The 14,088-nt window shown below is 35.3% G+C and overlaps 1 protein-coding gene across 3 annotated transcripts in view; it reads left to right on the top strand.

Annotated features, from left to right (window-relative positions):
- Nucleotides 1–1,795: 1,795 nt before the first annotated feature.
- Nucleotides 1,796–14,088, top strand: part of LOC144446088 (E3 ubiquitin-protein ligase RNF38-like) — a 53,343-nt gene continuing 41,050 nt past the window's right edge. Inside the window, exons 1-2 of one of the 3 annotated variants that reach the window (XM_078135789.1) lie at nt 1,796–1,959; nt 2,594–2,772. In XM_078135789.1, coding sequence (XP_077991915.1) covers nt 1,931–1,959; nt 2,594–2,772 — 208 coding nt within the window. In that variant the 5' untranslated portion in view covers nt 1,796–1,930. Of the gene's footprint in view, nt 2,773–14,088 lie in introns of all 3 variants that reach the window. The other 2 variants (XM_078135788.1, XM_078135791.1) reach the window with 2 other exon arrangements.

Here is a 14,088-nt window from a genome sequence, read left to right on the forward strand (position 1 = left end):
AATAAATTATCTTGATGAAACATACATAGCTCTTTAATACAGATTATTAGGGAACGAGCAGAATTTATGGTAGGGGGCTGCGGATAAAATTGGTGGTACCCCCAAAAAGTGGGGGTATGAACGGGCGTGGAAAAATTCTGTTCTAAAGCCTATATTTAATTATGAGGAGGGTGACTGCCTGAGAATGTATGTGTATGTCTTAATATCTATCTATCTATCTATCTATCTATCTATCTATCTATCTATCTATCTATCTATCTATCTATCTATCTATCTATCTATCTATCTATCTATCTATCTATCTATCTATCTATCTATCTATCTATATGTGTGTGTGTGTGTGTATGTGTGTGATATCCCTCTCGCCAATAATTCACAAGAGGGCGTTGTTTGGGATATATCACATTCATTCATTTGATGAGCTCTGCAGCTGATCTCATACACGCTCTGATATGATATCTGATCACTCGTGTCGTCGCGACATAGCCCCATATACAGAGATAAAGAAAGTGTAAATTTACCCACATAATCTACCCAACGAGCTACGGTAAATAAATTTAAAAAGTCGACAATCATGGCTAAATTGCACATAAGACCAGATATAACTCAAACTTCCTTGGTCATGTAAAATATAGAAAATTCTATACCTGTCAGGAAACGTTCACCAAAATATGCATCACAAAAGCCGGGGATTGTCAGGAAATGAATGCACGTACATCTCAGCATACCATCTCAGTACATGTGCACATAGACACATACAGACATACAAAGACACGAACAGACAGACAGACAGACAGACAGACAGACAGACAGGCGCACGGACAGAGACCGACCGACCGACAGACAGACAGACAGACAGACAGACACACACACACACACACACACACACCTCTTGTTTAGTTTTTTAGTTTTTACCTTTTTAGGTCATCCATATCCTTTAGGGGATATTTCCACAAGTCTTAATTTTTTAAATGCACATTTTAACAGTATTCACATATATACATATTTTTTTGTAGGCGGATATGGTGATACTATCGTAGAAATAGTTTTTTTTCCATCACAGTCCACAACACAACGACCCCACCCATTCAGCTGAGGATGATCCCCCTCAGTCACTTCTAATTTCAAAAATAGGGTGACAAACCACCCGCACCCAGGTCGAAGAAAATGGCCAATCCCTTATTGTTTTGTTCAACACAGGTACAGGAGCTCCTGGGATGTCGGACAAATTTGACAGTCTGTAATAAACTGTTATTATTAATAAACTAATCGGACCCAATACAGGAACAGAATTCACATCGGGTAACCGAGAATCAAAGTAAGGGCAATATCTTTTCCCACACGAAAACTACATGTATTGTGTGGGATTTCACTTGCTAAATTATGTGGGTAAGCTTATAACCCCATCAATATCTTGGAAAATTTACATTCACAATATTTATCATTTTGCGTGTCTTTTTCCAGCCCTAGTGTAACTTACGTGTATTGTCGGGGAAAGTAGCACTTTTGATTATAATTACTGGCATGATCTTGCTTATGCCCAAGCAAACCGCCACCCCACCCAGTAACTAACCATCTCACCACCACTCCAGCGGTTATCGTTGATAAAGTGAGTTGCGGCTCTTACGTGACCAAGTTTGGATTTGGGGAATTTGGTACTGAGAACCCGGGCTCAGGGTAAAAGTGCTATACCGTTGCGTGAGTTCTACTGAATCATCGATGTAATACGCGGAAATGACGTAAAAGCCTCGGCGACCGGAAGCAGAGCATTTTCACATAAAAATACACCCTCAGCGCTGTCATTCATATGCTGAACGCCGCTAGTGTGAAGGTTCTAACTTTCTAGCATTTCTTGTTGAATTCATCGATACACTTACTTTTAAACTGAGTCGGGACACTTCATAACCGTTGGACAATCGTGGAACTCAGGATGGTGTGTAGCCCAACTCAATTTTGGAGGTAAAAGACGCTTTTTTGTGCCTTCTCTCTACGTGTCCTGTACGTGTGTGTACATACGTTATAATATTGTGTTCTACCAGGCCATGTCGCGTACTTGTTTTACTGCTAACGATGCCGGAGTTGTTCCCCTGAAATATCAAGTACAATAACTTCTGTTGTTTAAGAAGTATTTTATTAATTGTGTTATCAAAGATTTAGACAGTCGTAGAAATACAGTGTTATCGTCGTTCGATCAAGAACCATTGATCGATTTTGTGGATCGACTACATCATATGGACTTTCTCTCACAAACTGCCCGGCCATCACACCCGCGTGCATTTTTGGAAAGGGATTCAACGCAGATATTGCTTGTATCTGTGGTATTCTGTTATTTTTGTACATTTTGAGTACGCTTGCTCAGTAAGTCTGAGAATATCGTTTGTTGAAACATGCCAGTAGCAACACAAGAAGCCCATGTAAACGTTCGGAGGTTACGACGACGAATCTTGCCAAAGCCGCTGCACACTGCTGGGGGTCGTGCAAACGGACATACGGCTTTTGACGAGGAAAATGCCAGAATAACGAGTGGCGACATTGGTGATTTCGCTGAATTGTCCATGAATTCTTCAGATAATATGAACCTTTCGCCAAACAGGGACCTTTACAACAACTCCATACCAAGGACTCCAACGCCAAGTGTAAATTTTCACAGGCGATCACCTCTGTCCCCCTCTTCGAATGTGTTTACTGAACTGCGAGTTAATTCGCCAAATTCGGGCCCCGGGCCTGGTGGTTACGACCTAAGGGATACTGCAAGAAGGAGATCATATCAAGGTAAAAACATGTACAAATAAAATTCAAAGCTTCTCACAATATCATAAAATTCACCCAAACATATGTACTAGTGCGGGTATTCTAGTACTGGGAAAACAACCTGATAATAAACTAACGTGGATAAAGGTTTACAATTCTAGGATTCTGTTTCCTCTCTTGCATCTCTTCATTAATAATACCACATTGATAATTTGGATGAAAGTTAAAATATGTTTGTTTTCGAATCCGACAAAATTACAGAACTTTGAAACATAAAACACATTCAACACTACAGTGATAGGTAATTTCTTTCCCATTCAGTGTACAGTATTACATGTAAAAGTTGGTGAATTTAGTGTACCAACTTTGTTGATATGAATGACAGTAGTACTTCTGAACTATATTAACAGTTAAATCATGTTCCTATGATGTTGATAAGTCTAGAAAATAAGACTTTGGAATGATTGAATTATAAACAGAACTACCATGGATTGTATAACCATATCATTATCCACAGTCCCTCTATCATATGCTTGAGGGACTGTACATTATCATTCAAAGTGCTCTCTTACTCTGGCAGCTTCCCAGAAATAAGCTCCTCCCCTCAATAAAATTTATTCACCTTGTGTATTGATTTATTGAAGGTAATATGTAAAGTTAATAATGTGAAATATCAGGTAATGACAAATTTTAAAGTGGAGGCAATTTTTCAGGGTAGAATCTCAGATATTGTATAAAATCTACATTAGATGGCCAAAACAATATTCGAGAGGCGATTTTTTTTATCGTAAACAAGTATGAGAATATTGTAATGCTGGAAAAGTGCTACGAACTAACCATTCTTGTACATTGACACCTAAACTTAAAATTTTGCAGAAAGATAAATTTCTGGCATAATATCATTTTGTTTATTTATAAACATTGTGTATATCATGCAAAGCATCATGGGAAGAAGTGAGAATTGATGGGTCAATAAACAACAGAAATGAGTGGTGGAACATTATTTCATTGTACTCACTTCTGAAACAACTGTGACCATAAACTTTATTTTTAGATCTTTTTAGCAAAATGGAGCTGTTTTCTCAAAATTAATATCTCTTGGTCGCAAACATTTTAAGAGATATTTAAACAAATATTTGAATATGCGTGTTCTTGCATGACCCCAATACAACTGAAATTATGTTAATATGTATTTTAAAAGTATTGAAATTAGAGAGGTAGTTTGTGAATGCTATAGTAGTTAAGATTTTCAAACCCTCACCTCTGAACATATTATTTTCCTCTGTCCATGTCTGCATATGTCTCCCTGTATGAGAATCAAGATAGCAATGCGCTAATTGGAAATTATAAATAACAGTCAAATTTTTTCTTCTTTTTTTTGGTCATATCATTAAATTTTTAACTTCTTAGGCTTTCAGTACTATAATAAGAAAAGGGTGGAGTAAATTGTCGGTCTTGATACAGTTATTTTATCACGTGTACGAGTATTTGTAGGCATCAGTGCTAAGTTCTTTACTGTTGATAATTACAATGTTCACTAATTAACAGTTGGTATCATTAATCAGTTGACAAGGCAAAAGTTTAGGGCCACTGTGGCCTTGGACACTGACAACATTACTTCATTTTGGTACAGCCTTTTCATAAGAGAAATGTAAACATCATTCAGTCCTTTAACAACTTTATGTCTCTTTATGCTTGACAGCTAAAAGCTGAGAACTAGAGCAGTTTGTAGTTTTTAAGTTGCTATGATCAACCAGGGAATAGTTGGGTTGTCAGTAATTCTATCCCCCTAGTTCATTTACATTTGTAAAGGACTCCCTACAAGGTCCCTTATCTTGGTGAAAAGAGGACAATAAGTGGTTAGACTTTGAAAGGGAATACTAACATGCCAACAGCCTATTGCTAGCATGCTATTGGTTGGAATGTAAATTTAGTGTGGATTCAACTTGATGTGTGGGAAACACAGCTGGGTGGTGTTGTAGTGCATTCAGTATGGCGACATAGTCAAAGGTATTTGATAGCTCTCGTCAATTGGCCATTTCTTCTGTAGTGCTATTCACAGTGTTTATCGTCTACCACTGTACAGAACTATTCCTTGGGGATTTGAGTTGTTGCTTTCTTTCATTGTCACAGTGCTGACATTTTTGCGTTAATGTTTGACAAGTAAAGCTAAATGGTGCATTTTTAAAAACAAAATCTATCTGAATCAGTCTCAGTAAATATATTCTTTGGCTGTCAATTATTTTGAATGATCAAAATACAATTTTCATTAAAAGAAGGCATTTACTTGTAGAATGATTATCAATACTGCAACAGTTAATGTAACTTACAGTCAAATGTTATGCCAAATAACCTTATAATAAATAAATAAATTTTTGAAAATTTACCTGAAAGCACGAAGGAACTGATTTCTTTTGAAATACTGTATAAATTTACTTGTTTATCTACTTCTATAATTTTTACAAGATATTTTAGTCCAGCTATATTCTTTAAATCGGAGTGTTAGACCCAAAGAATAAACAGGGCAAACTTTAAAAAGTAGGTATATTGACAGTGTTTGTTGGGTACAGTAGACAATTCTTGGTACCTGAAATATACTTTTACCAGATGGATACATCATAAAGATATTGTGCACTCAGTTTCTTAGCCAGCACTTTTGCTGTACTTGCTACACATGCGTGCATGAAAATAAGTTGACATTATCAACTGGTGTGGAGTTTGTGACTATTGTCTTAAAATTTCCATATGACTTGACTTTAGATTAGACCTTCTCTAGCGTGAGGTAAAATGTTATTGCGGGTACTAAGATTGTATTAGAGAGTGTGTAATTATATGTAAAGTTTCAGCATTACCACTGGGACCAATATACATTGTATATGCAGGGCTTGAAATTGGCAGTAGTTAAGGGCATATAGACTACCAAACATTGTATCTTGACTACCAACTTTGTTATTTGGTAGTCTATTAGACTAATGGAAATCAATGGAGAATTGTAGCTGAAGCAGTTCACTTAGATGAATTTGGCTACCAAGCCCAAAAGTTATATTCAAGCCCTGATATGTTACGTAGCTGAACCTGTGTTTTATAAAGCAAACAAACTGAAGACAATAAATATCATTAGAGTACACTGTAATGTTGATGAAATGTTTGTTAGAGTTGGAGGCATACGCAATAGTTATCTAAAGCTGGGTCCAACACCTCTAAAGTTGTATTTGTTCTTGTTGAAAGTAGTGTAAACTTTTCATACCAATCAGTCAGGTGTCATCCAGACTAGCTGGTGTTATGAATTTAAAACATAATCTGGCTATGCGATACTCCACTTCTTAAGACTCATTTTATAATTGAAACTTATGTCTTTAAGAAACATATCTGGGAGAGCTATATAAAAATTGGTCGGAATGAAAGAGTAATCTGTAATCTTAATTATGATGTCATTGATATCATAAAACTAATGTAAGAATATGGTAATGAGTGAATGCCTTACCATAACTGCAGTTCTGTTTGTTTGAAAGGTCAGGGGTCATTGTTGGAGGTCATAGGTGACCAAAATTTATTCACACCATTTATTTTTTGGGGGGTAAGGGTAAGGGTAAGAATGAAGGAAAGATGAGTAACCAAGATAGAAAGTCTCACAAACAGCTGTGATGCCGATGGTATTATTTCAATAAAGATACTAATCCCCTCCAGAAATGAACAAAACAGTCATTGAATACTGCAGTAATCTGGGAAAGCTACAAATGATAGTCAGTTTGCTGGGTAACATATGTTGCACTATTATTTTAATGGTGTGAAGTCTAATGAAATACAAAACTCATCTAGGAACAAAAAGGCTGAAAACTGAAACTGAAATTTAAATATATTGGTGTTTTGGATAGAATTGACCAGTGAATTAAAACTTTCAAAGTGGGTTCCATCTTTGGCTGTGGGCCTAAAAAAATTATTTGGTTCTGGTTACTAGACCCCACCAAGTTTTTTACTGCCAACGCTAAACTTTGTTTTACGTGTTCAAGAAAAAAAATGACAAAGTCGCAAAAATTGTGTGAAGTCTCATGAGAAGTAGTGGATGCGAAAACTTAAAAAGACAATATAAAACTGTTGTTCCAATCTGTAATGGCTGTACATCTGATAGGAAGAAATAAATAACACAGAGACCATTTGGAAAATAATGGTAAACCTGAACTAGACACTCACACATGAAAAAAAAATATGATAAAATAAAATAAAAAATCTACCTGCCCCACCTATTCTAAAATTGAGCATAATCGGAATCACACAATTTTTTTTATTAGGCCTTAATGAATAGTTCCGCAATTAAAAATATATAACTTAAATTAAATTTAAATATAGTGTTGTTTTCGATAGAATTGGCCAGTGAATTCCAAGTTATTCAAGTGGAGTCCATGCTATAAACGATACCATATATAATTAAATGTATTCCCCAATAGTTTTCTTTTTTCAGCCAAGGAAAATACAAGTGACATAAGAGGACTTTGACACTTCGAGTTGCTAGACGACTATAGACTAGTGAGAAAACCCTTAGGTCATGAGTATTTTCTGACAAATATTGAAGAATAACATAATTATACCAACGCCAGTAGTATAAACAAAAAATGGGGAAAGTAATGGCAATTTTGAATGTTTTGACTCATATTTTGAACACTGCTGAACCAGTGACTTAGACATACATTGTCGTGATATAGATATGTGTTGTTGTGAAGTAGAAAGAGTTAAGTAAGTATATATGCCATATATTTTAGTTTTACTCGGCTTGTCCATTGTATAATAAACTATATATTTATATGAACATTATAAGATAAGATGTACTATTAGCGTTGAAGCTTTGAAGGTTTCCATGGACTAGTGGAAACCATATTGAGTACCACCAAAATATAAACACTGCAAACTTATTTTTCCTTCCATTGGTGATCCCTGAAGGCACTATTTTTTCTCATGGCCAGTGTACACTATTGACTTGCCCTACGGCTAGAGGATGGTATGTGGATGCCTAGCTGAAATTTTTAATAACTTTTGTACATGTACATGCGTCCCATTGTGGTGTCAACTTGCTGTGGGTTTGTATTTGTGGACAACAATAGTGTGACTTTTGTGTAATAATGTAGCAGTAATATGTAGAATTGCTTGGTTTTTACTGAAAGAGGAGAAATAGTTTTAGTGGAAATGTTGAATAAGAGTGTGTCTGAATAGACAAGATACAACACCATAAATCAGACTTAGAAGACAGTCATCAAGTTTGTAAAGATCCATGGAAAGTAAGTGAGGACAGTCTGTTATCAATGGAAGAATGCATGTCAGGGACTTGATATTTATAGATTTCAACATATTTGAAATGTTTGGAAACTTTAGTGTTAGGAATGAGAAGAAAGCAGCGTTGTCATGATATTGTTCTTAGAATTTAAAATACTCAAAAATTTCTATCATTGAATGAAAAAAGTCTGATATTGGATATGAATTATGTAAATTCAGATAGATTTATGCTAACTGGACAATTATTTTGATAAATTTTGAGCTGACCTCGAGATATTTAATTTGAACATATTTTGGTTTTTCAGCATAAGGTACTGTGCGCAAGTTGACAACTCCTTTGAGATTAAGTACACCCTGTGTAAGAGTTTGTGATATGTGAGATAGCCAGGTCAATTCAAATAGGTCCCTACTGTAAGGAGCTTGGTGAATACAAAGGTACACATTGATTGTGAAGCACTTTTCCTACAGCAGTCAGCGCATAAAACCGATTGTTGGGGGTAATGGCCAATGTGCTTATCTATTACTTGACATGCCAGCCATGACAAGTTTGTGCCGGGTCAAAGGTCATATAGATCATGTAGGGAGGCTAGTTTTTGGATAGTTAGTACTCTTGGTGAACAAAAGCTTAAGGGGAATGATAACATGGGAAAACTAGGGTCCGGTGTGATGAATATAAAAGTCTTGGCCCCCTCTACCACCTATTTTGTATCTGATTTGTTGCACTGTGGTGTAGTCATGGAAAGGCTAATTTTAATCTGCCGAGAAGCAGGCATGAAAAGATTAAAAAGCTGTCTGCTAGGATTGTATGACCTTCGTCTAAAGCTGAAGCTTGCATGCACAATATATTTCTGATACTGTACATACTCAAGAGGTAATGACTTCTATGTGTAAGAGTTTGTAGATAGACGATGTGGTGTTTGGTGCTTAGATACATGTAGGAGGGTAAACATTTTTCCAAATGTATATTTTATAAGTATGGTTGTGGGATGAAATTTGATATTGACTACGATGCCTACGATTAGTTGAACATTTAATGAACATAAAGTAAAGTACCTTTCAAATCTGATCCCGTTACAGTAGGATTTAAACTCTAAGTTATGTCTTTTCTGGTTTAATTTCGATTTTGGGTCAAAAAATTCCAGTTAATATTTTATGTCAGAAGTTAAGTCAGAACCCATATTTGTATATTTCTAGTTCCCATATCTCAACAGAAATGTTCCAATAAATATTACATAGCCACCTAAAACTTTCCTTAGGCCGTTACCCTAGACAAGTAAAGTGACCATTTATAAGTATATGCAAATAAAGTTCGACACCCCTATAGGGGTGTATCCAGTGTTGTACATTGAATATACACATAGGGGTAGAGCCAGGTGTTGTACATAGACATTGAATATACACATAGAGATATACCCAAGTGCAGTGCATAGACAGTTTATACACACATAGGGATATACCCAAGTGTTGTGCATAGACATTGAATATACACATAGGGATATACCCAAGTGTTGTGCTAAGACATTGAATATACACATAGGGATATACCCAGTGTTGTACATTGAATATACACATAGGGGTAGAGCCAGGTGTTGTACATAGACATTGAATATACACATAGAGATATACCCAAGTGCAGTGCATAGACAGTTTATACACACATAGGGATATACCCAAGTGTTGTACATAGACATTTTATACACACATAGGGATATACCCAAGTGTTGTACATAGATTGAATACACACATAGGGATATACCCAAGTGTTGTACATAGATTGAATACACACATAGGGATATACCCGTGTTGCACATAGACATTGAATATACACACATAGGTATAAACCCAAGTGTTGTACATAGACATTGAATACACACATAGGGATATACCCAAGTGTTGTGCATTGACATTGAATACACACATAGGGATATACCCAAGTGTTGTACATAGATTGAATATACACATAGGGATATACCCAAGTGTTGTGCATTGACATTGAATACACACATATGGATATACCCAAGTGTTGTACATAGATTGAATATACACATAGGGATATACCCAAGTGTTGTGCATAGACATTTTATACACACATAGGGATATACCCAAGTGTTGTACATAGACATTGAATACACACATAGGGATATACCCAAGTGTTGTACATAGACATTTTATACACACATAGGGATATACCCAAGTGTTGTGCATAGATTGAATACACACATAGGGATATACCCAAGTGTTGTGCATAGACATTGAATACACACATAGGGATATACCCAAGTGTTGTACATAGACATTTTATACACACATAGGGATATACCCAAGTGTTATACATAGACTGTATTAGATGTATAATTAGTTTTCCATGGACTAGTGCATACCATATTATATATATATATACCAAGTACCACTGAATCTGAACATTGTGAATGCCTTGAATCTTCCATGAATGATACACCTTCAAGGCACTATCTTTGCACATATTCAGTGTGTATACTATTTACTTTAAAAATAATCACATTGAGGTATATCCAGGTGTGTCATATATAGAACAGGACAGCATGGATTGCTGGCATGAAGCCTGCAGGCAGCTGTCTTGTGACAATTTTATGGATATGCCAACCTAACATGTTATTTTGAAATATGCCTATTATCAAAAAGTGTACTTTCCTAAGTTCACACCAACTATAACAGTTGTTAGACCCTGTTCCTTTTAGAGTTGTGTGTCATCATTTGGGAACACTCATGTTTTTATAAAGTCAAAAAACTTGTCAATATGGTATTATAACTATCTTAACCTATAGGTCTGTCTTACAATTGCAAATTTGATTTGATTAGTAGTAGAGCTTAGATAACTTATTAGTTTATTTACTTATGTTAGAAAGATGAAAATGTATATTGAGAGGAATAGCATTTGTTTAAATGTTAAAATATTTAATGCATGTTTATTTTCTTAGCAGCTTTAGCTATTCATTAAAAATATTCAAAAGTGTTGTACCATGCAAGATATTAAACACATAAGCATTTGCAGTACAAAACCAGTTAAAGTGGTACTGTAAGTTAAAAGGGCCACATTTATTAAATTACTCAGAAAATGAAGTTATGAAATAGTTGTAGTGCTTTTTTCAGAATAGTAAGTAGATAAAGAATACCTGAAGTTACCAGGTATTGTACCAAGGTTAAATATATTGCAATTAGTAAGAGTTTATTAGATTATCCCCCCCCCCCCCCCCCCCTTTCCTGATTCTGGGATTCTCAAGCCTTAGTAAACACACATCTCTCAAAGGATTGTGGGAAATGAAATCAGGCTACAACTTACAAGGGATGGTAGGGTTTTATTGTAGCTTCCATCTGCCCTTTATATTTAATTATTAGTTGACTTAAAGTACGAGATCTGAGACCACCATGCACAAAGCTTACTATGCTGACAGCACAAACACAACCAACAAGTATAGAAAATAGACCGCATTTAGAAACAATATGCCACTTGTGAGCGCTGCAGCAGCCACACGTTGTGTTGCCCAGAGATTAAACCCTTTGTTGTCTCCTCATCATTAAACATGCTCCTTAGCTAGAGGGAGGAAGTTGGAGGCAAAGACTGCAACAAGGGGTATAATTAAACAGTGCAAGTACACACACTGTCACGATAACAGACCTCCATAGACACTATTAACCTCAGCTGTTGAGTTTCAAAGAGTATTTTTATATCCTATATATTTCAGTTCTAATATTTAATAAAAAAGTCCTGGGATAGACTAAATAATCATAGACCATATTATAGATATGCAAGAATATATTAGACTTGTTTATTGGCTGATGTTCTCATATTTTTCAAAAATGAATGTTTTGTACACGTATAAAAACCTGAATGCTACAAAATTTGTGTTAATAGTTCACGTTGTTTACTTGAATAGTAGAGCTTTATCAAATATAATGAATGTTGACAATACACATAAAAGCTAGGATGAATAAATAATTTAATTTTTAGCCGAAATATGATCTTGTTAAGTATATTATTGTCTTTCCAGTGTGGAGGTTGGGTGTTGTTTTGTCTTTGTTATTGATGTGATAAACAAAGACACCCATGTAACTGTTGAATATGGGGAGGTACACCAGGTTGGTACAAGTACAAGCTGTGACCTGCCTGTTTAGCATTAACTAGTGGCTCTTAGTGATCTCAGTGAAATCATTCATAATTCACTACCTGTACGGAGAACACAGTTTGAGAATAAATTGGCACTTTATGTAGATGAACACAAATGATTGAAAAACAAAATGGATTGGGTGGATATGGATGTACCTTTACTTTACTTCCTTTTAGACTTTTATATCTGTTATATTTCAGCACCAAAGATTTTCATACATTGACAGTAAGCATTTATCTGTTCCTGACAGAAAATGGAACACAGAACGTGTGTATGCATCGGCAGTTTTAAATCTAGCTGTTCCTGGCAGAAATAGGGTGAATTTGGAACACAGAAACATCAGCAGCATCAAGCTGTTGCAGATAGAAAAAAAAAATTAATGAAAAAACCCAGCTGGCTATTGATGAATAAAAAAGAAAAAACCCTCAAATTTGTCTGGTGCTGCATGTTGCAAAAGTTGCCCAGGGAAAAATTCAGGAGTATGTATTCAGAAGTGATTACAGGGACATAGGCCAACTTGAGATACTATTTTTTTTCTAATACTTAAAAATGTACTTAAAATCCATCTTGTATCATATTCATGTTAATTTTCTTTCTGAAAATAGCATAAAATATCAATATAGCATAGACAGGTTTGTACATGTGCATTTGTTCAGCTATCCTGATATCAGCAGTACTTTCTGGGTGAACCCAAAAAGTACCTCATCAAATCATTTATTCAGTTTGCCCTAACTATGCTACAGATCTTTCAGAGTGTACAATAAATGTGTAATTCTTTACATGGTACAAAAATGTCACAGGAAAAATGTTTTATTTACATCTGACCCATACCCCTTTAATTTTGATTATTGACAATTTTCACTTTCTGTTTGTTCTTTCATCAAAATTGTTCAGAATGGTTGTTATGTTTGTTTATAATTTTAGGTTACATACGGATCAAGGAACAAAAAAAAAATGGATAAAGGAATAAAATAAAAGATAGTGGCATGGCATATAAAGTTGATTAAATTCAGTATAGATTGAAATTTCAAGAGGCATGACAGACTGTAATGGTTGCAGGATAATACAGAGAAATCATACATACAGTGAATAGGGTTATGTTCCAGCTGGGAATTGTTATTTGTGACTATAAAGATAGAATTATTCTGTAAAGTACAATAAGTGATGCAAAGCTGCGTTCCATATTTTTTCAGTTTAAGCTGCTCTGTCTCCTTTTATGTATGAATTTATTCACATTTTGTAATACAGTTATTTTGTGTTGTGCCATCCCTCATGATTTATTGATAAGTGTGTGAACTGTATTGAATGGCAGCCATGTTGAATTGTGCTGTTGGCTCCCTGTACAACATTTCATGTATTTTTTGATAGCTAGGTGTATTCCTGTGTTGTATGTAAGATACTGGGTAATTCAAACATGGGGAATTTAGTAAAGTAAACTCTGTTTGGGGGTGGTGAAATGATGTATCCGGCACTATTCTTCAAAATTGTGTGGTATGTTGGTGGCTAAGGTTGTTTCATTAGAGAACAAATATAACATAGTATAATGGCACATCAACCAACCATAGCTGACCTCCTGCTATTTCCTCTCCTTCTTACTTGATAAAATATCCGTTTCTGTTACCATGATGATGTTCTAAAATTATAGGTAACATGAATCTAAAACCCTATGATCTAAGTAATCATGAAGACACCATTATTTACATTGAATTAACTATTGACGTTCACTATGTGCTTTACCAGAATGTTTGTTCACAGTACCAGGGGGTATTGTTGTGTTTCAAGGCTCCCTAAGTTCATATTATTTTCTATACTTGAGTGTGATAAAGCTAGTAATATTGTGCCAGCATTTGTGTAGTTAAAAGAACGGGCAGTGCAGCCACTACTTGGGTTGATATCTACCATATGGGAACGCCTGTCTGAACACCAG

This window comes from Glandiceps talaboti, chromosome 15, assembly GCF_964340395.1.
Source record: "Glandiceps talaboti chromosome 15, keGlaTala1.1, whole genome shotgun sequence".
Classification (NCBI taxonomy): domain Eukaryota; kingdom Metazoa; phylum Hemichordata; class Enteropneusta; family Spengelidae; genus Glandiceps; species Glandiceps talaboti.